Below are 20095 nucleotides of genomic sequence, written 5' to 3' on the forward strand. Positions count from 1 at the left end.
CTTTTTGTAATCCAAGCATCTTTATTATATCTTTTTCCCAATATGGACGTCTTTTTGTACTTTTTATCCTGGTAACAATATGGAGTTTATGAGGATTCTGTGGATCCCCACCATATTTTTCATGGTCTTCAGGTGAAGGCTGAAACACTTTATCTGGAATTCTTGACTTGGTAAATTTGTGACGCACCCAATTTGTACAAATGAGAGACTCCACACCTTTTGTTACAGTCTGTAGTCTGCCTGGGGGTCTCTGGAATAGTGAGCGTAGAATCCCTTCCATGTGTGATGAAAGTGCTCTTCAGAGACTTTAGCCACTCATTTTCGACTCACCAACGATTGCCACACGTCGTTCAGGCAGAACTTAGGAACCAAGAGCAAGTATGCAAACATTTTTAACTTTATTGCTTAACAAAAATTTGGTTATTTTGGCATGAAAACAGAATCAGTGTGAAAGGTTTCAAGTGATTATTCCCTAACAAATAACAACTCAACACAGAAATGAATATACACTCTTAAGATTTTGTGTGCACATTATGATTAAAGTCAAAACAAAGTCATGAATTTTTTGTTTCTGTAACTGAAACGGGTTATACTCTCAGCCTTGCATTTATATTAAGTAAGCATACTGGAGTCTAAAGGAGTCGTTCATGGTGGCGAGTCTGTTTCATCACCTCTATCTTCCTGTTTTCAGTCTTATGTTCATTTTTGCACACCATGCAGGCAGGCAAATTTTGAATGTCATTTGCCTCAAAATATTTTCTAGAAGTCATGTAATAAATGATTGGTTAGCTTTCTTAATCAAGGGACTATCCAAGGTTTTTGAGATAAATGACTTATATATTCTTTGAACTTTCTTAACTTCACAAACAATATGCCTGCTTCCCTCCAGCACAGGGTGGCTTTCCCGCAGGAAAGGAAGCAGAATTTGGAGTTGGAATCAGAATACATCTTCTTTCTTTCAAAGTCTACAAATTTCCACTTGGGAGTCACTGAGAACCTGCTGTATGTCAGATGCTGTGTTAGAAGCCCTATTTTAAGCATTTCTAACCTCCAAAATCCTTCAGAATTTTATTTCCATTTTACAAGTAAGAAAACTGAGGCTTGGAGATGTTAAGTTGCTTACGCAGGGTCACACAGTAAGTTGTAGAAGCTGAAATTGGAACCTAAAATCAGGGCCCCTAAATTATTAGACCCAGCCCAGGTGAAGGGTATTGGGCATAGTTTGCCTTTGGCCACACGGAGACCAGCTCTGGCCATGGTTCCTTGGAGTCCCCCACCCCAGGAGCCTGATCTGACTTCAGTGCAGCCCCCCAACCTTGAAACACCTCAACTCCTTATGTTCAATTACACAAATACAGGATTGTAAGAGGACCGATATGATTGGGGCTCTCAAGGGTGCCAGTCAATCAATCAGGTTTGAAAGGGAGGCACCGTGGAGGTTCCAGGCAGCATAGAAGGAGCTTGAGGAGAAAAGGATATCTGGAGAAAAAAAGAGTTGGAGATTTGAAGAGGCAATTGGAGAGGGAGTCAGATTCATTGGATTCCTTCGTTGAGCTATAAAACTGAACCCAGTCCCTGGCACCACGCCTTTGCAAGCTGACCTCCAACTCTGCCTCTGACACCACCTGCTGAATGGCACCCTCAAGTCCTGTGCTAGGTGTGTCTGAAAGAGCTGGTTGCTGTTGGCTCTCTGCCTAGTGTGGCTACAACACTGGTCCCTGCCCTTGACTTATCCAGCACCACCCCCTACTGCCTTTTGGTGTTTACTGGTCTGATGTCTGGTGATGTCCAGCCTGGCCTTCAGGTTGCTGTTCCTGATTGTGTGGTGCCACTAAGCAGACAGCTTCATAGAGACCTTCGTGACCCTCAAGACCTTTGTGACCTTCTAGACCTTCGACCTCCAACCTTCAAACCATTGCTGTTGCTTCTGGCCTTGCCCCTAACTCTTTCCTCTTTCTCCCAACATCTCTCAGCTTTGTAAATAAAGCCTGTTATTGTTTAACCCTGAGCCTGAGTCATGTCAGGCTGCAGTTGTAAGCGCATGGGTGAGAACACATCAACTGTGACATTTTGGCTAGTCCATGAATTTCATGGTTATAGAAACAAACTTCAGTTTGGGGTTGCTTGACCCCCCAATCTGACATTACCATGATGCTTCGTTCTACTCTCATGCATCTGAACTGCTGAATCCATCTAGTTATGGATTAAGGGGAAAGTTTTGTTGTATGTATGAATTGTATTCATTTTTAAATTTTCAAGTAAGTTTCCAGATGGAACTTTCTTTTACCAATCCTAGTCTGATGTGAGCTGCAGCATGGCTCCTGAACAAAGGGAAAATCAAACTGTATGAATATGATTTTCCATTTTGTCTTAAGTAAAATCCAAATTTAAACATTTTTTTATGGGTACATACAGGGCCTTTGACAGAAATGCTGAGTTGTAGAAGGACTTTTTGCACAGTAGAGATAAAAAATGTTGCTTTCAGTTATTCAAGGAAGTTTTCATATATAAATAAAAGCAGTATTGTCTCCCTGATACCTACTTAAAATACATAGTAAGTTAAATACAAACAAAACACAGTAGAAGAAAGATGGGGATCACTGTTTTTTGTTATTTTTTTTAAAGCATTTCAATAAGGCACTCAGTGTGTAAGATAAAGCATAAGCTTTGAAGTAATCTTAGATTCAGATTTCTGTGACCTAACAATGCCTTCAGAACCCTTATTGTAGTCTTCAAATGTCAACAGTTATTCCTTTGGCAAATCCTTTGGGACTACCAGTTTCCTAAATTAAAAACAAACAAACAAACAAAAAAACTTTCGGATTGGGAAGTCAATTCCTATCTCTTGCTCTCTCTCTTTTTTCAAGATTTTATTTATTTATGCATACAGAACTGGGGTGTAGACCAGAGGTGTAGAGGCGGTGAGAAGATTCACCAGAGATAGAGTGGGGATCAGAGCAGGAAAACTGACTAGGTACACTGGATCAGAGGGCGAGACAGGAAAGGTCTGCTGCGCCACGTGAGTCACCTCCCTGGTTGGCATCAAACTCATGCTACAGTTGGGTGGGCCCAATCCTATCTCGTTAAGTACTTTTCTAGTCTTGCCCTACCAACTGTGATAGGTTTGTTTGTTTTGTTTTTTAAAAAAACACTGTTGAGGACCCTCCCTAGTGGCGCAGAAGGTTAAAGCGCAGCACTGAGAGGCTAAAGCCACTTCAACATGAGTTCCAATCCCCGTCCAGGAGGTGATCCACTTGGCACAGCAGACCTCTCCTGACCTGCCCGCTGCTACCTCAGCAGTGTACTTCGTCAGTCTGCCTGTTCTGCTCCCCACTCTGTTTCTGGTGAATCCTCTCACTACTCCTGCACCTCTAGCCTATACCCCAGCTCTGTATGAATGAATAAATAAATAAATCTTTAAAAAAAAAAAAATCACTGCTGAGGGGAGCAGTGAGCAAGACAGGAGAGGTCTGCTGCGCCGTGTGGGTCACCTCCCTGGCCAGGGATTGAACTTGTGTTGCAGTGGCTGTGGACAACTTCACATGCTGTGTTTTAACCTGTTGTGCCACCAGGGAGGGCCCTGCGATAGTTTTTATAGTTTTCTCTGGCAAATTAATGTGAGACAGTTGGATATCTAGTAGGCAACAAAATAAAAGTTTCTAAAACTCAAAACCACAGTAGACTAGCTGGAAGTACTTCTTTGTCCTTTGGCTCTGGTTTGTATTATGTGGTTGCCCAGTAAAATGAGAACCATGGTATTGTTGAGGAATAAAGACAAGCAACTGTGTAACTTGTAGCCTGGGGAGCATTTGCAAGAGTAGTATCTCTTGGGCTCCTTTCACAACCCCAAATCCTTGCATTACCAACTAAAGAGCTATAAAAGGAAGTGAAGGAAGTGACTTACCTAAGGTCACGAAGGGGACGAGTGCGCTTTCAGTCATCTAGCCCAATGCTTCCTCCCACACACTTGAACATTCCAGGGCACATATTTTTCACAGTCTCAGCAACACCAAATACATGAGAGATTTTGGAGAAATGGACCTCTTGGGAATGGAGTAAGGGGGAGTCAGAGTTTTATGGAGTTGCACCTACACACTGTGCACTTGCACCCCTCACCTGTCATAGGGGAGGCAGACACAGACATCTGTGCATAGAATCATGAAGAGCTATGTTTAGGGTTAACAAATATGCATCATTGGTCCATCTCCTACCTTACACTATACAGCTTGTCACCACAATGAACAGTAACAAAAACAAGGTGGCATTCAGCATTCTTCTCAGTGCTTCTATTCCAAAAGGTCCAAACCATTGCCTATAATTGGGATCCTCATCCCTCTCACCAGAGCTGTTTTTAGTTCACCGCAGAGCTTTGCAGTCTAAGCTTTGCAGTCTAAGCTTTGCAGTCTCCAGCATACCTGAAATGAAGAGAATCTACTTGGGTACCTCAAGGTTTGGGGAGTGGACTCTGAGCAGATCAGGGGAGGAAATGTGTGGTGTGAAGTCCGCCCCTCACCACTTTATTTGGAATCTTGGAGATCCCTTAATGGGAAAATAGGGGGGACCTCAGCATGAGAGGGTAGTTTTCAGGTTGAGATAAAAAGGAAGTTCACAGAGGATAGATCATTTTCCTACTGCTCATTGTGACTGATAAGACTGCAGAAAACCCAAGACTCTAGTCCCCATTGATCTGGATAATGGGTGTATGCTTTTTTTTTTTTTTTTACACATCAGAGTTAATATTTGTTCTGTCCCCATAGCTCTCCCACCACCGTAACACCCATGATTGATCACACAGTCCTCTTGTGCTCCCTGTTTTGACCTTCCCTCCCCCTCCCCTGTGGTAGATCTGTGGTCAGCTTGCAAGTTTTAAGTTTCAAGAGAAACAGAAGGGCATTAAGAAGAGAATGTGCTTTGCCAATAGGCAAATGAGAATTCATCCCATGCCATCACGTTCTAAATTCTTAATCTTCAACAAGGTTTGCTTCTTGGTTTGTTTGTAAAAGATAATGCCTATCTGCTATACCTTATAGAGTTGTTTTGGGAATTCAGTACACAAAAATTCTGTAGGGCCCTCCCTGGTTGTGCAGCGGGTTAAAGCACAGCACTAAGAAGCTAAAGCCACTTCAACATGAGTTCCATCCCCACCCTGGAGGTGACCCACATGGTGCAGCAGAACCTCTCCTGACCCATCCGCTGCTCCCCTCAACAGTGTACTTCGTCCATCTGCCTGTTCTGTTCCCCACTCTGTCTCTGGTGAAGCCTCTCACCACCCCTGCACCTCTGGCCTATCCCCCAGTTCTGTATGCATAAATAAATAAATCCTTAAAAAAAAAAGGGTCAAAAAGCAAAATATATTTTTAAAAAATTCTGTATAAACATACATACACACACACACACACACACACATATATATATTAAAGATTTATTTATTTATGCATACAGAACTGGGGTACAGGCCAGAGGCTCAGGGGCAGTGAGAGGCTTCACCAGAGACAGAGTGGAGAGCAGAACAGGCAGATCGACGAAGTACACTGCTGAGGGGAGCAGCGGGAGGGTCAGGAGAGGTCTGTCGCACCATGTGGTCACCTCCGGAGCAGGCAGGGATAAAACTCATGCAGAAGAAGCTTTAACTTGTTAGTGCTGTGCTTTAACCCGCTGCACCACCAGGGAGGGCCAACTTTTATGTATTTTGTAAATGGAAGCCATCATTCATTACTCCTTAGACAGGCAACATCCAAGCTTGGTTCACACCAAACTTGCTATCAGTTTTCAAAGCTGTGACATTTGTGATGTGATCTTGCAAATAAGATCCAGCCAGGAATTGTATTTCATTCACAAATAAAAGTAGAAGAGGGAATATGAATATGGTAGGCTCCCATTTTTCTCACTTGGCACAATTGAAAAAATGTTCTTAGCTTGGGGACAATAGGACTTTTCCCTTTGAATTTCCTTTTTTTTTTTCATTATCCTTGAACTTTTGGACTTAACACGTTGGCTTTACCCTCTGCTTTCATTATAGGAAATTGATGGAAAATCTCTGCTTTTGATGACAAGAAATGATGTATTGACAGGACTTCAGTTAAAGTTGGGGCCTGCTTTGAAAATCTACGAGTATCACGTAAAACCTCTACAGACTAAGCATTTAAAGAACAACTCTTCATAGTACAAATTGGGGTCTTAGACCTCAAAATCTACATAATGACATAATTTAGTTTCATGTGATGAAACTTGGTAACAGAATACATACATGTGTATATGTAAAGAATTTCAACCAAATGAAACGTTATCCTATTGGATAGACTAGGCAATGCGTCGGCTGACCTACCTTCAGCCAGGAGGAGCAAGGACAGCAGGTGGACGGGATGGTTTTCCTTGTGGGATTTGTCTAATAGAATGGTCTTTGACATGATTAGACACCCATCCCCAGAAAGGCTTTGAAGTCATGAAGATTTGCTTCGTGCCTTCAGAGATTGCCCAGCATCTTTCGAAAAAGCATCGGATGAAATGAACATCTTTCGGTTACAGGACATAGGAAAATTTAAAACAGGAAAACGTGGGGAGGGGGAAATAGAGAAAGGGATTGCTGTCTCCCTTGAATTCCTCTGCTCCTTAGTGCTTATATTTGGATGGAATTGCCGACACCCTTTTTTATAGAGGGTCCTTCACTTGACCTTATTAAGGTTTCACTGGGATATGCTGCAATGTTTGAAGTGAACGTCCACCATGCCCCTTCAGGAGCAGAAAGGTAGCTCTCCAAAGAGAAACTGTAGTGTATTGGGATATCCATCCATGTTCTGCTAGCTTTCACAAGGGTAATGGTATTTTCTGCATAGATTTGCTTTATAATTGTTTTTGTTTGTTTGTTTCTGAAGAAAGCATTTCTTTACCTTATGGTTTGTATTTAAAATAATTTGTTTCTGAAGAAATTTGCCAAAATTATAAATCAAAAAACTTGTTACAGAATATTTTTATATATATTCCTTCATGATGGTGTAATATTTTTTTAATTGCTCCAATGCTTTGTTTGATTCCTGGTTTGAGTACTTGTTTTTAAGAACTTGAAAAAGTGGGCTCATTACATCTCTGTTCAAAGAGACATTTGTTCAATCTCTGTGTGTCAATGCCTTGTTGAATTGGTGCTTTGTCTTCACAATAAAGCATTGCTTCAGTTTATATGTTTATTCAAACATATTTGATAATTGGCCTGTTTGGTTGCTGCTTCTGTTGGAATTAAGGATTAAGGTTTCTCCTTGAAACCACAGAGAGAAAGTTAAGCTTTAAAAAATACTTTAAATACAAAAATATATACAAAGCTAAATATGATAAATCTATATATGTAATTCTATAGTTAAATTATCCAAGTAGATCTTATTCTTTCTCTTACTCCCAACCTATTACAGGGCAGGGAGAGGATCACCCTGAACCTCCAAACCTACCTGCTCTAAATAGGTTCTGCCATCTGCCACATCAAGATAAAACATAAGATCTTAAATGGAAAGGAACTTTAAAACAATTAGTGTGCAATATAGAAAAGACAAAGAATATAGTTTCTAAATCAAACACCTGAAGTTAACGTTCCCTCGTGGGTAAAAGTCCACCCAAAAGGGATTGACCCAAAACAAGGCCTGAAAGCCAGGCACAAGTCTAAAGCACCTTCCAGCGAAGGTTCATAGAAAAGGGTCAGAAATGGCTAGACAGGTCTGGGAGGAAAAGAGCAAAATCAAGACAAACACTGCCACAGTTAACCTCCCTATGGGTCCCTCACCCACATCTCTTTCAACCAGTACAGGACCAAGAAACAAGAGTCACCTCTTCACATGTCTCTGCTCCATGTGCCTCCTCCAGGTCTCCTTCTGGCTCTCCTTCCTGCTTCCTTCCTCCCTCAGTCTCCTCTGCAGATTCTTCTCTTCCCTGCTCAGCTCCTTCCCTCCTTCCTTCCCTGCCCACCCTCCCTTTTCCTGGGAGTCATCCTGTTACAAACCAACAACCAATTATTTTTAATAATAAAATAATTTATTTTTACATCATTTTGTGCCTTTTTCCATGTTAGTTATAATCCCCTTGGGCTTCCCATCACAACTGATTGTAAGTGTCATTTTAGCCAAAGATATTTTTATTTTCTGTAGCTCATTTCTTTGGTTTTGTTTTTAAATTCTGATGGCAGCTATGGCCTTCCCTCCAGATAAAAACTCATCTTTCCACATACAAAACTTTGCAGGTGATGGAGAGGAAAGAAGAATTTATCCTCTAAAGGCACTTTCAAGAAATTACACGTGTTGCTTCCTCTTATAACTTGCCATCCAAAATTCAGTCACATTTCTACACCTAACTGAATGCTAGGAAAGCTTGAAATATTTCTTCTTTTGCTTTGAGACCATGAGACGAACTAAAATTTGGAAGTCCCATTATTCTGTAGCTAAGGAAGAAGGGGGTGGAGAATAGCAGTCAGCAGGCCATTGAAAACTTAGAGTAAATAACACTGAAAGTGTATCTGCCTGAAGTTGTATTTTTGTCTAGATTTGAACTGGGGCTCACACTCCCTTTAATCTGCTTGGTTTTATCACAGTCACCTCCCACAACTATTGGAAGTTTGAGTCACTAACACTGCTTAACTAAGTTTCATCCTGGATTGCTCTATAAATTCTTGAGGTGGGGGAAAAGGGGAAGGAAAGGAAAATATGCTAATTAAAAAACAAATCTAAAAGAATCAAATCATCCTCAGCCTCTGTTGACAGCTTTCAGGCAAAATTAGCAAATTAAAGATAGTCTGCCTTTCCTAAACCAGAATAACGGCCTAAGACAGGCAGGCAGGAATGAGTGCTTTGGCAACTGCTGAAGGCGCCCTCTTTCCTCCCTCCTCCAGCCCAGGGGGAAAGCAGTGTGATCAAAATAGGACACAGAGGGAGGCTGGAAGTACTTGAAATTCAGCAGGTAGGCAGGCTTTGTCTCCAGACATCTGTAAAATCAGAGACAGTCTGATTCCTTCACAGATCACACTGGATTTCTATCAACGTGCCCTGGGTCCGTCTGCAACTCACAGCGATTACAGTGCCAGGTGGGAAAACACTGCATGAATGTAAGTGGGGATGAGCACGCCCTGACACCAACACACTTATGTGAGAGGTGTTTACTGTTGAATTTGATTATTCTGAACCAAAAAGGCTAGCAGTATAGCAGAATCACGAGGGATCTAAAAAAGGAAATCCCTCCGCCTCCCCTCCCACCCCACCTTGGAATCTCTGATTCAAACTCTACAAAGGAGATTTAATGACTTGATTTAAAGGCAAGGTCACATACTGGTTGCTTTTCAGTGGGAATGCAAAGCTGACATGCTTTCCTGTGACCAGTGCAGTGTGTGTGTGATTTTATAACTATAATATTTGCATTCTTCTAAGTCAAGTTGAAAGCTCTGGGTTACTATAATCTTTCATTCCCTAATAACGTGTAGTGGACCACTTCACACTTTTATATTAACTGTTAGGATCCTGAAGGTAGGTGAAGTTTAGACTCCCTGATCTACAGCAAAGAACACACATCCTCTTTAGGGTATGTCTGATTCTGGAACTCGGGGTGGGGGGGGGTTGCAAGTCAATTTCATTGAAAAGAGAAGCTGCAGTTGCATTGTAATGTGTAGCAAATTTGAGCATCATTTTTGATACATAGTGGACATGATGAATAGGAAGAAAAAGAGGCCACTTGGTGCCTGTCTCTTTATCTCCTCCTCAACAAAAGTCCCACTGTCAGGGACACACAGTGTCCTTCCATTGTATTAGTGAAATATATCTTGGAAGGAATTTAATTTGAAAAGATTGAATGACTCACAGTTGCACAGCCATTCCCATATTTGGAAGTCAAATGCAAAAAGTACTTGCTGGTGGTGATCCATCTGCAATTGACGGTCATTGCCAATGGGATCTGCAGGTTCAGGTCCGGGTATACAGCCATTGTTTTCTGCAGTGCTTTGGAGGATGAAGTTAAATGTTCAAAGAGCTGAGTGCTTCAGGATAGATATACCTTTTTGGAGAAAACTTGTTATTTCTGTTTCTGAACCAGGAACAGAAGTCACAGGAAGGAGGGAAAGTGCAATGATAACTTCATCCGCGAACTGTTCATTAGCTCAGCCCTGCAGCCACACAGCCTGAGCACCATTTCTAGCCTGTGGTGGTAATACCTCACGAGAGGAAAGAGATTCTGTCATTTTCTAACTGTGGCTATTTTATGCTTTTGCAAACCTCAAGGAGCAATGTCTGATCTTGCACTGGGGCAGAATAATGGCGAACCCTGTGAGTAACGTAAGAGAAAGAGGTATTCGCTATGCACAAGTAGGCAGTGGGGATGTTGCTGTTTTACCTCCATTAGACAAGGGGGTCCTGCCTACAGTTGTCTTTAGAGAGTAATCATAAAACCGGGAAATCTGCAACCTTCTTCCACATGGCAGGCTTGCTATCTTTATCAGAGCTCAGGTGGGAAAGAGATCAATGAGTAAAGGTCTAAGTAATACTGACTATTACCTGTGGAGCAGGCCTTGGCCAGACAACCAAACCTGCAAGCAACAAGAAAACATGGAATCACGTGTGCACCCCCCAAGGGGTCACACAGCCTTAAGTTTCTGGAAACATCAGGTAAAGCAACCAAGAAAAGAGGAGCCACTAATGCTTCCAGTTCTGTCACCTGTGGATGTTACCAAGGCAAAAATTTCAAGTTAAAATGTCTTCTTTCCAAATTGAAGGTAGCAGAGTCACTCAGTGAGTGGTACTTTATTCTCTCTTCCAGTGAGTTACATCCCAGTTTTACATTTTAAGAAATATGCAATTTGAAAATAATACCACTAAACTCATGATGTTATAAGCATGTTTTGAGAGAAACTCAGTAAAACTCTTCAACCAGCAGCTCCTGCCTTTAAGAATTAGTGTTGGCTTGTAATCAGGGAAATGCAAATCAAAACCACAATGAGATACCACCTTATGCCAGTGAGAATGGCACATGTTAAGAAAATCAGGAAACAACAACTGTTGATGAGGATGTGGAGAAAAAGGAACTCTCCTACCCTGCTGGTGGGAATGCAAAGTGGTGCAACCACTGTGGAAAGCTATATAGAGGTTCCTCAGACTACTAGCCATGGAATTTCCATATGACCCAGCAATTTCACTCAGGAATTTACCCAAAGGGCACAAACATGTTAATTCAAAAGGACACATGCATCCCTATGTTTATTGCAGCACTGTTTACAATAGGCCAGATATGAAAACAATCCAAATACCCAAAAATAGATGAATGGGTCAAGAAAATGTGGTATATAAACACAATGAAATACTATTCGGCACTCAGAAAAATAGACATGTTATTTGCAGCAACGTGGATGACTGGAAGGGATTAGGCTCAGTGAAATACGCCAGAAGGAAGAAGGAAAAAGAAAAATATCAGATGGTTTCATTTATACAAAGAATGTAGGGGAATCAAATAAGGGACCGGGGGGGGGGAACAGTTATAATAATTTTAAAAACAAAATCAATAGATAATTATTAATCAGAGACACTCAGCAGGGGAGGTGGAAGGAGATGGATCAAAATGGGAGGAAATATACTTTCACACAAGGGACTATGGTGATGGCACATGGGTGAATTGGTGGTGGGGATTTTATGGACAGAAAAGAAAGCATACATTGTACAAAAAAGAAAGACTGATGTAAAATATATTTTTTAAAAAGTTAAACAAATTTTTATATAAAAAAAGAATTAGTGTTGGTCTAGTGTTCTCTCCTATGCTAAGACCCATGGCCTGTGACATGTGGATTTGAGCCTGAGCACAGACCCACCATTCGTTTGGTATGGGAGCTTGGGTTAGCCATGTGGCCCTTTTTAGCCATCCTCTCGTGCAGATTGAGGCAGAGCAATACAGCACGGGCCTGGCACTGTCCCACCAACCAAAATACAATGTGAGCCCCAGATGTAATTACAATTTTCTAGTAGTCTCATTTGAAAAAATAAAAAGAATCAATTAAATGCTATTGGTTCAGCCCATTATATCCTAAATATTACCATTAATTATGTAATCAATCTGAAAGTTACTAATGATATACTTAGCATTCTTTTTTCCCATCGGGCCTCAAATTCCGCTGTGTGTTTCATACTTTCAGCACATCTCAATTAGGACAAAGCAGCTCAACTATCTCAAAATTAGTTTCCATTGAAAACCCAAAATAACAGTGACCTAGAGAGATGGAGCCTATCTATCTTGTGTGCACGTGCGGTATGAAGGTAAGCAGATAAGGGTTAGTGTAACTACCCCAGAACCCAGTCTTCTCTTAACATGTTGCTTCACCATCACCATCTCATAGCTTCCTGTGTCTAAGATGGCTGCTTAAGTTCAGTAATCACAGCTGTATCCCAGTCAAGGGAAAAAGAAGTAAAAATGGGCATCTGCTCTGAGAAGTTGCAAATGGTACTTTGACTTAGATCCCTTTAACAGAACTTAGTTGTTTAGCCATACCAGGGGTGACAGATGTTGGGAACTACCATCTTTCTTTCAGGATGGTGGAGCTGTGGAGAAGCTAGCAATCCTTCCAAAAAATGTCAGTTTCGCAGGGTTGTTGGGTGGTTGAATGAGAGTACATTGCCCAGTGGTTGGTAGTACATGAAAACCATGTTAAAATATTTAATTACTATGATCTCACTCCATTTTGAGTCCAACCCAGTCACAGAATTAGCGAATATACTGAGCCAAAATACTGCTCATTTGGTACATCCTAATAATGGCAAAAGGATAACAGCATTGCTTTTTTAGGTCCTTAGATACTGAGTGGTTTGGAAATGCTTTATCTTCTCGAGGGCACATAGAAGAGGAAAAACTTACATTATTTAAGCTCCATGAAAAATTGTTATGCTGAGTTAAGGGAAATATGCTGAGCAAAATGCTTATTAGTTTTTATTGGTCCCCAAAGAGTTAGAGAAGTTAGTTTGAGACATTCACTGCATTCTACATACATCCTGTCCCTAGTCTAAGATTAACATTCAACGACTTGCAGAATGGTTGTGTGAGAAGAATGAAAGGGAGACCTCTTTTACCTTTGTGATTTTGATAAAAGATAGGTGTGGTTCGAAAACAAACAGGCAACATTATTTAATAACAAAAACTTTAAATATCAGTCGATCTACATTCATCATTATGAGCCAATTAGGTTGGCATCAGTCTATTTAATTGTCTATTTGCGAAGACTTCCTAATGAATTTTTAATGCTAAGGTGGCTTCTCCCAGCCACCAGGATGTCTGTATTTGTCAGCCTTCTGTACGATGCACACGCTGAATGCAGAGTAACTTAATGGGAGCTTACCCCACACTTCATTAAAAAGGAAAATGGGAATTGTGAATCCAGAGTGGAGGAGGAAAAGAATATTGGACAGGGGTCAGGAGAACTGGCTCCTGGTCCCAGATCCATGCCTGACTTATCTGTAAAATCTTGTTTCAACTGCCTCCTGTGTAAAATAAATAAATCCAACTAGAAATTTGAACATTCAATTTCTTTAATTTTCTAAGAACCCAACTTGAGTTATTTGTGTCACTGATCTACTCCACCATTCAATTAAAACTCATAGCATTATTATGTTCTACAATGTCATTTCCCTTTCATAAATGTCCTAAGATTTTGGTCTGATTGTGGTTCTTTCTTGGCTGTGCAGGAGGCTGGCAACAGCTGTTTTTCTTATATATTATCAAGTTTGCTGATTGTACAACTTTACAGCTTCAAGTTTAAATCACTCCGTGTGCCCTGGTGGAAGTTATCTCCCTTTTCTAGAACTAGCACTGCTACCCAGTCGCAGTCTATAGTTGAGGGGGTGGGACAGTTCCAGTTTTCCAAGTGGATGACTGGAAATGACAGGGTCATTCCCATTTCCATCCTCTGGTTACCAGGCCCAAGTGTTCTACGTTTATGAGACATAGCACCACATAAGATTAGGGAATACATGCACCATGGAGAATGGTATCCCATCCACGTATTCTGTCATGTCCACGCTCACAGCTCAGCTGTGCCTTCAAAAGACCATTCCAGCACTCTATCAGCCACCAGCCAACAGCTTCTCCATCGGATGTGATAGGATAAAGTGGGTCATATGGTCAGTTACAGATGGCTGCATCTCCTTTGCCTTAAAGTAGATCTTTGGTCCTTTGGTCTGAGTAATGTTACTCAGAATTGGATAAGCCCTTGGAGGGTGCTGTTGGCTGAGTCCCTGTGGGCAGAGAAGCGAACCCAAACCCATAGGTTAGATTGCAAACCCCAGAACATCCCAAGTGTCATCAGAAGTCAGCCCCATACATAGATGTCAGAGAGAAACAAAAGGAAAAGGCAAAACACTCCAGATTGGTAGATGGCAGTTTCCATAGCAAGGGAACTTACACAGAACAACACATCTTCTCAGGCTGTGTCCTTGGAGCAGTATCTGGGAGCACACAGCCTAAGGGGCAGGTCTATAACCCACCTTCCAAGGTAAGGAGATGGGAAGCCTCTGATGGCCCAGGTCCAACCCTTGATAGTGGGTGATCACATTATTCTTAGTGGCTTCCCAACACACCACCCTTCCTGGCCAGCTCTTACAATCTCACCTGCCGTCTCCCCTCTCTCCCATCTTCTGATGTGTCTTGCATGGTCAGCAAGAGGTTTCATTATCTTGGAGCTGGCTCGGTTGGTAACTGTCTGGTTACATTGGAGGCAGAAGCCACAGCAACAATATGGACACACGAAGGAAAAACACACATTAAGATAATGATACCCTGAAATCAGTGACAACATTCCCACCAAGAGTCCCACATTTGAACTACAGACTAATTCCCCTAGGATGAGGGTTGGATGTCTTCATGTGATTTAATAAAGATGATATATATATATTGGTTGATTCATGTGGTATGGATACATAATGTTCTGTTTGGATAATGGCACAGATGTCTCACTGGGAAGCAATAATAAAGGCCAAGGCCCTTCTATTTGGGAGGACTGTGGACAGCTTTTCCCATTAGAGACACTTCAGTATTAAGTAAGGAAAGGATTTGTTGGCTTCATTTAATGTTTTCTGGGTGAATTCAATAGGGGTTTTTATGTGTGAACAGAATGTGCCTCCCTGGCCTTGAAGAGAGGGAGGTTGGCAGCTTCAGAAACTTGACCTGGTTGTACATGCCAAACACGTTGCCTGGGGTGGAGGAGGCAGCACTGTCAGGTATGGGGAGATTGTCTGTGTGGGTGGATATGCCAGATCTGGCCCTCCACTTTCCCCCTCCTTCAGTGTGCATATTCCATTCTGAAATAGTGCGTTTCAATACATCCATCTTGTACCAACAACAGGTTTCTAATGGAGACTGGGTACTTCCCTTTCACCAGAGGTGCCAAGAAACTGACCTTCGTGGTAGGGAATCTCATTGCATATTCCAGTAGATCGGTCTTACCCCAGCATGATGAGGCTTGGTGTGCTCATCAGCTTCACACACTGTTCCACCATGAAGAGTTGAGGCCTTGGCTTCTTCCTGTGAATTTCATATCTTCGAGGTGTCTCCCAGGCTCCCAATTTGGCATTTAAGCAAGAGGCCCTACTGGTTGATCATTCAAATGCATTAAAGACCAGAGCATACTTCGGACTACCCAGCCAAAGGTATTTTACTTGTTAGTAATAGACTCTGCTGCTTGAATATTTCACTTTTCTTTTTATCAAACCCACTGTTTGTCGGTTAAGCCAGATGCAGGGTCCATACAAAACATCACTCCAGTGGAGGGCACCCATATAATCAATTCATTAGGTGAGAACTCCTTTGGCTTTGATTTGTTTCTATTGTTTACAATCTACAGGTCAAGATATTACTGCATTAATTAAGTTAGTATACATCAGGACAACTTGGCAAAGTGTAATTCTCTGTGGGCACAACACTGGCCACGTCTATGTGTCTGATCTGCTGTGTCTTCTGAAGGGTCAGTTGCTATGGCAAGTATTTGAAACAGGGCATGGGATTCCTGATTGCCAAGAGTATCATGCTTTATGAGCCAGAATGTGGACGAGAGGGCTGCCCCAGGCCTCTGCAGGTGAATCCAAATATCCTTACACATATCCTGCCTCCACAAAGGTCTGCTCTTGATCATCCAGCCCTCAGTGTCCATGCAAGCCAGACAGTTAATCTCTAGAAGAGCCCTACCCAAGTGCAAACTCAGGAGGGTGCTTCCCTTCTAGCATTTCTGCCACGTGTCTGCCAGGCACATCTAACTCAAATCACAGTCTTACCTGGGAGGTGCCCAGAGCTTTAATCTGTTCCTCTAGGCATTTTGCTTTCTCCAAGGCCGTTTATGCTGCTCTGATTCTAAGGTCCACACATGCCCTTCATTTACAGCAGGAATAAGGAAAGGAAGCATCACATGACAACAAATCTTCTTCTAAATGCCAAATCCCAACAAAAGCTTGTGCCTCTTTCAGATTCTCAGTTGCTGGACAGCCTAGTACCTTAGCAGTCACAGCTTCTGGCCATGTGCCTTACTCAACCTAACAACTCTAAACATTAATGGCACTGGCTGTGTCTTGAATTTTTGTGAATTTTGAACTGAAGACCCTCCTTTTTCGGGGCTCCAATCCCAGCTCCAGAAGCTACTTGGAGGCAATGCAAGTGGTAGCATTTGTAGGGTAAGTGAAGATTGCTTAGTCTTTTGCGCCATTGACCTCTATGGCTCTCACCTGCAGCCATGAATGCAGGCGGCACTTGGGAGCGTGGGCTCGGGGTGCGCATGCCTGGTGGTGGACACCTGGGGCATGGCTGTGGGTATGCCTGAGTGGGCACACCTGAGCCTGGAGGTCAAGCATTTAGGGGCTGTGGAGCATGTTGCAACAGACTGCAGTGGACTGTAGCGAGATCCTCAGAGAGCCCCCCCCACCCCCCGCCAACCTGGTTACCTCACTGCAAATGATGTTGAAAGATCATTAAGTGCCTGAACACACCACCGAGGGTGCCAGGGTTTTTGCCCTCTTTGGCCTGCTGCCTGTTCACACTGCAGCCGTTTACTGAAAGCTACAGTGGCCACGCTAGGACTCAGGTTGCAGGCAGAGGCCAACAGTGATGGCGGGCAGCAGAGGTTCCTCTCATGCCACCCCAGGGCATGCAGCCCCTGGGTCAGGCTGCAGGCTGCCCCATTATGCCCCTCCAACACTGTGGCTCACTCCAGCTGTAGGCAGCAGAGAAGCCCATAGATCTGGTGCCTGGATTGTAGAATGGACCCATCAGGTGTGAACTATGAGCTCATTGGTAAATGGTTTAATCAGCTATAGCATTAAAAATGGTCTGATCAAAACCTGCGGGGACTACAATTGAGATGGAAAAAAATTTTTTAAAATGTAAAAATGTAAAATAAACTGTTATAAAATATATATATATTCATTGAAAAAAAAAATGGTCTGATCAGGCCTATTGGTGGGGTGGGAGGATTGCAGGGGAACTTTAGAGAGGATATAAAGCAGGGCAGTCGCCAGCTTAGGACTCAGACTCTCAAACTCACTCACTTGTGCTTTCTATTCCTGAGGGAGACACCGTTCCCTGCTTCTGAAAAAGAAAGAAGTATCCAGTAGCCAACCTCCAAGCAAGGAAGGGAAGCTTCTGAGAAAAGCAAGATCTTTGCAGAGGCTGGGCTGGCCACATCTGCCTCGCCCTTCCTCTGACATTGCCTAGGAGGAGCATTAAAGGACCCTGGCCTGGTGTCTCAAAGACTGTTTGCCGTCGGTGCAGGCCAGAAACTCCCAGAGAAATATAATGCTGGTGTTTCTAACACCACCACTGGGGACCAGCACTACTGGCCAGTGCTGCCCTGTCCTGCTAACGTGTGACTAGCTGTCTCTGTCCAGAGCACCTCCGACAGCTGTTAACTAGTCCTGGTCACCGAGCCCCGCCTCCCAGTGCAGCTGCCTCCATTGCTGTCTGGTCCAGCTCCCATCCTGACTTTCAGCCTGTTGCTACGGTGTCATCTCAGAAGCCCTGCGGTCAGCAGCTTGAGCTCTGGTAAGTTGGATCCTGGCCTGCTGCTTGCTGGTGCCATGGATTCTAAGCCCTCATTGACAGGACGGTGCCATGTTGGATAAGTGGCCTCTTGTTTGGACACCAGAATTCCCCATGTTGGACTTCTGGACACTATCTGGGGTGAAACAGCCAGTTACTTGTGGCTTTAGGAACTCTGTATTCCCTGTTTATAAATAAACCCCATTGCTGTTCCCTGAGCCTGAGTGGTCTCACAACTGCACACATGGGTGAAGACCCCACAGGCAGAGACCTACTCCTATCGGGCACTGCCGCTCTGCAGCACGCTTTCAAATTCATTACTCTTATAGTGCAGTGTCCTGCAGTAAAGGCAAGTCTTCATGTACTAAATTATCTTGTCACTGTGATGGGCCCATTTTACTGATGTGGGATGATGAACAGGGCCATGTCTCTAGTTACCAGCCCATGGCTCTGCAGGCAGCTTGGGAAAGCACTGGAAAGTTTCACTGTTGTGCCTCCCAAGTGAAGGCAAGTTGATCTCAGTAATCAGCTCAGATCAGTTTTTAAATGCCCATAGTTAAAGACGTGATGAAATATCATAATGCAATTGATGAGGGCATGTGGTTATTTCTGTGACATGCATTGTTTTCTTTTTAATTTAGATAAAAATGTATCCATTCTTAGTCATATTGACTACATAAAAATCCCTTTCAAGAAAGCTTTTCACCAAAGCTTCTGCAACTTTCCCCAACTTTCTTCCTACCCCACCTCTTTTATCAGAAGAAACCCTATGTCCTTTATTTCCTCCCTTATCCTCTCCCCCCCCAAAATTCTACTCTTTATCTACTTTACCTGTTTTCCTTACATGTTCATTTTCTCTCCCCATTTGGAATCCTCAATTCCTAATGAAAACTAAAATGTCAAGGGAGCTTCTCTAGCATTCTGTATTTTAAAAAACCCTCTCTCTTCACCCTTGTTTTCCTCAGTGATTGGCAGACAGGTATTGGTTAGCTCCTGGGATGTTTACATTTCAAAGACTTATTACACTTACATGTTCAAGAGACAGAGAAAATATCTATTTCCCCTTAAGAAGCTAGGGTCTGTTTCTTTAATCTTAGCTCGTATTCCAACATTCTAGATTGAGCTTCGCCTCCAACCAGCACCTGTGGTCAATCGAACTGCCCACTGGCGAGGCCAGCCCATTGAGGCAACCATTCATCTCCCTCCCTGCCAGAGGGCTCTATGCACAGCTGCTCAAAAAGGACATATATAGTAGCCACCGTTTTGCTGGAGTACCCATCTCACACAATCATAAGAAACAAGGCCGTGTTCCCCAAAGGCTGATGGCCAGCACAGCGTTTTCCCTGCCAATGCTTCTTTTGCAGGATCCATCACTTCATTTCACTGGCTGACTTTGCAGTTGCCTGGGTCCAGTTCCTGGATCAAATAGATGGTCCTATTTTTTTAATGCTTTCCTCAACACTCCACCCTTCCCAACCAGCTCATATAATCTTCTGTGCCCTCCTTCCATCATGCATCTTAAACAAGAGATTTTGCTAGCACAGAAGGGGTTCTTTTGGCATCTCTCTAGCTACACAGGAGGACAGGCCACAGCAATATAGGCACATGCAGGGAGAAAGACTGGTTATGACTGATTTCCGAATCAGTGACAAATTTTTCCACCAAGAGCCCCATCAGCCAAAGCACTACTCATTCCCTGGGCTGGGAGTTGGATCACTGAGGGCATTCACTTGTATCCTCATGTGATTTCATAAAGATGATACATTAGCTGATTCATCTGGTATGAATACACAGCATTCTGTTTGGATAATGGTACAGATGCCTCTTTGCAGGAAGAATGGGGACCAGCTATTTTGGAGAACAGCTTTTCTCATTAGAGACACTTCAGTGTTTAGTAATGACAGAATTTGTGGGCTATCATTTAAGCCTTGCTAGGTTAAATTTGCAAAGACTTCTATGTCTGAGCAAAATGTGCCCGCATGGCCTCACAACTGAATGCACAGATTTCAAGGACACATAAAACATTGTCCAGAATAGTTGCGAGGACATAAATCACTGAATTTAATTGAAAAGGATTAAAATCAAA

The 20095-nt window shown here is 42.8% G+C and overlaps 1 protein-coding gene across 1 annotated transcript in view; it reads left to right on the plus strand.

Moving 5' to 3' along the window:
• The window catches only part of SAMD13 (sterile alpha motif domain containing 13), a 42741-nt gene extending 35568 nt beyond the window's left edge, over window positions 1-7173 (plus strand). Inside the window, exon 4 of the mRNA XM_004679159.2 lies at window positions 6020-7173. Within this exon, the coding sequence (XP_004679216.1) occupies window positions 6020-6163 (144 nt within the window). The 3' untranslated portion in view covers window positions 6164-7173. The remainder of the gene's footprint in view (window positions 1-6019) is intronic.
• The last annotated feature ends 12922 nt before the right edge of the window (window positions 7174-20095 follow it).

The sequence above is a fragment of the Condylura cristata genome, unplaced genomic scaffold (assembly GCF_000260355.1).
Source record: "Condylura cristata isolate star-nosed mole 26May11 unplaced genomic scaffold, ConCri1.0 scaffold00008, whole genome shotgun sequence".
Classification (NCBI taxonomy): domain Eukaryota; kingdom Metazoa; phylum Chordata; class Mammalia; order Eulipotyphla; family Talpidae; genus Condylura; species Condylura cristata.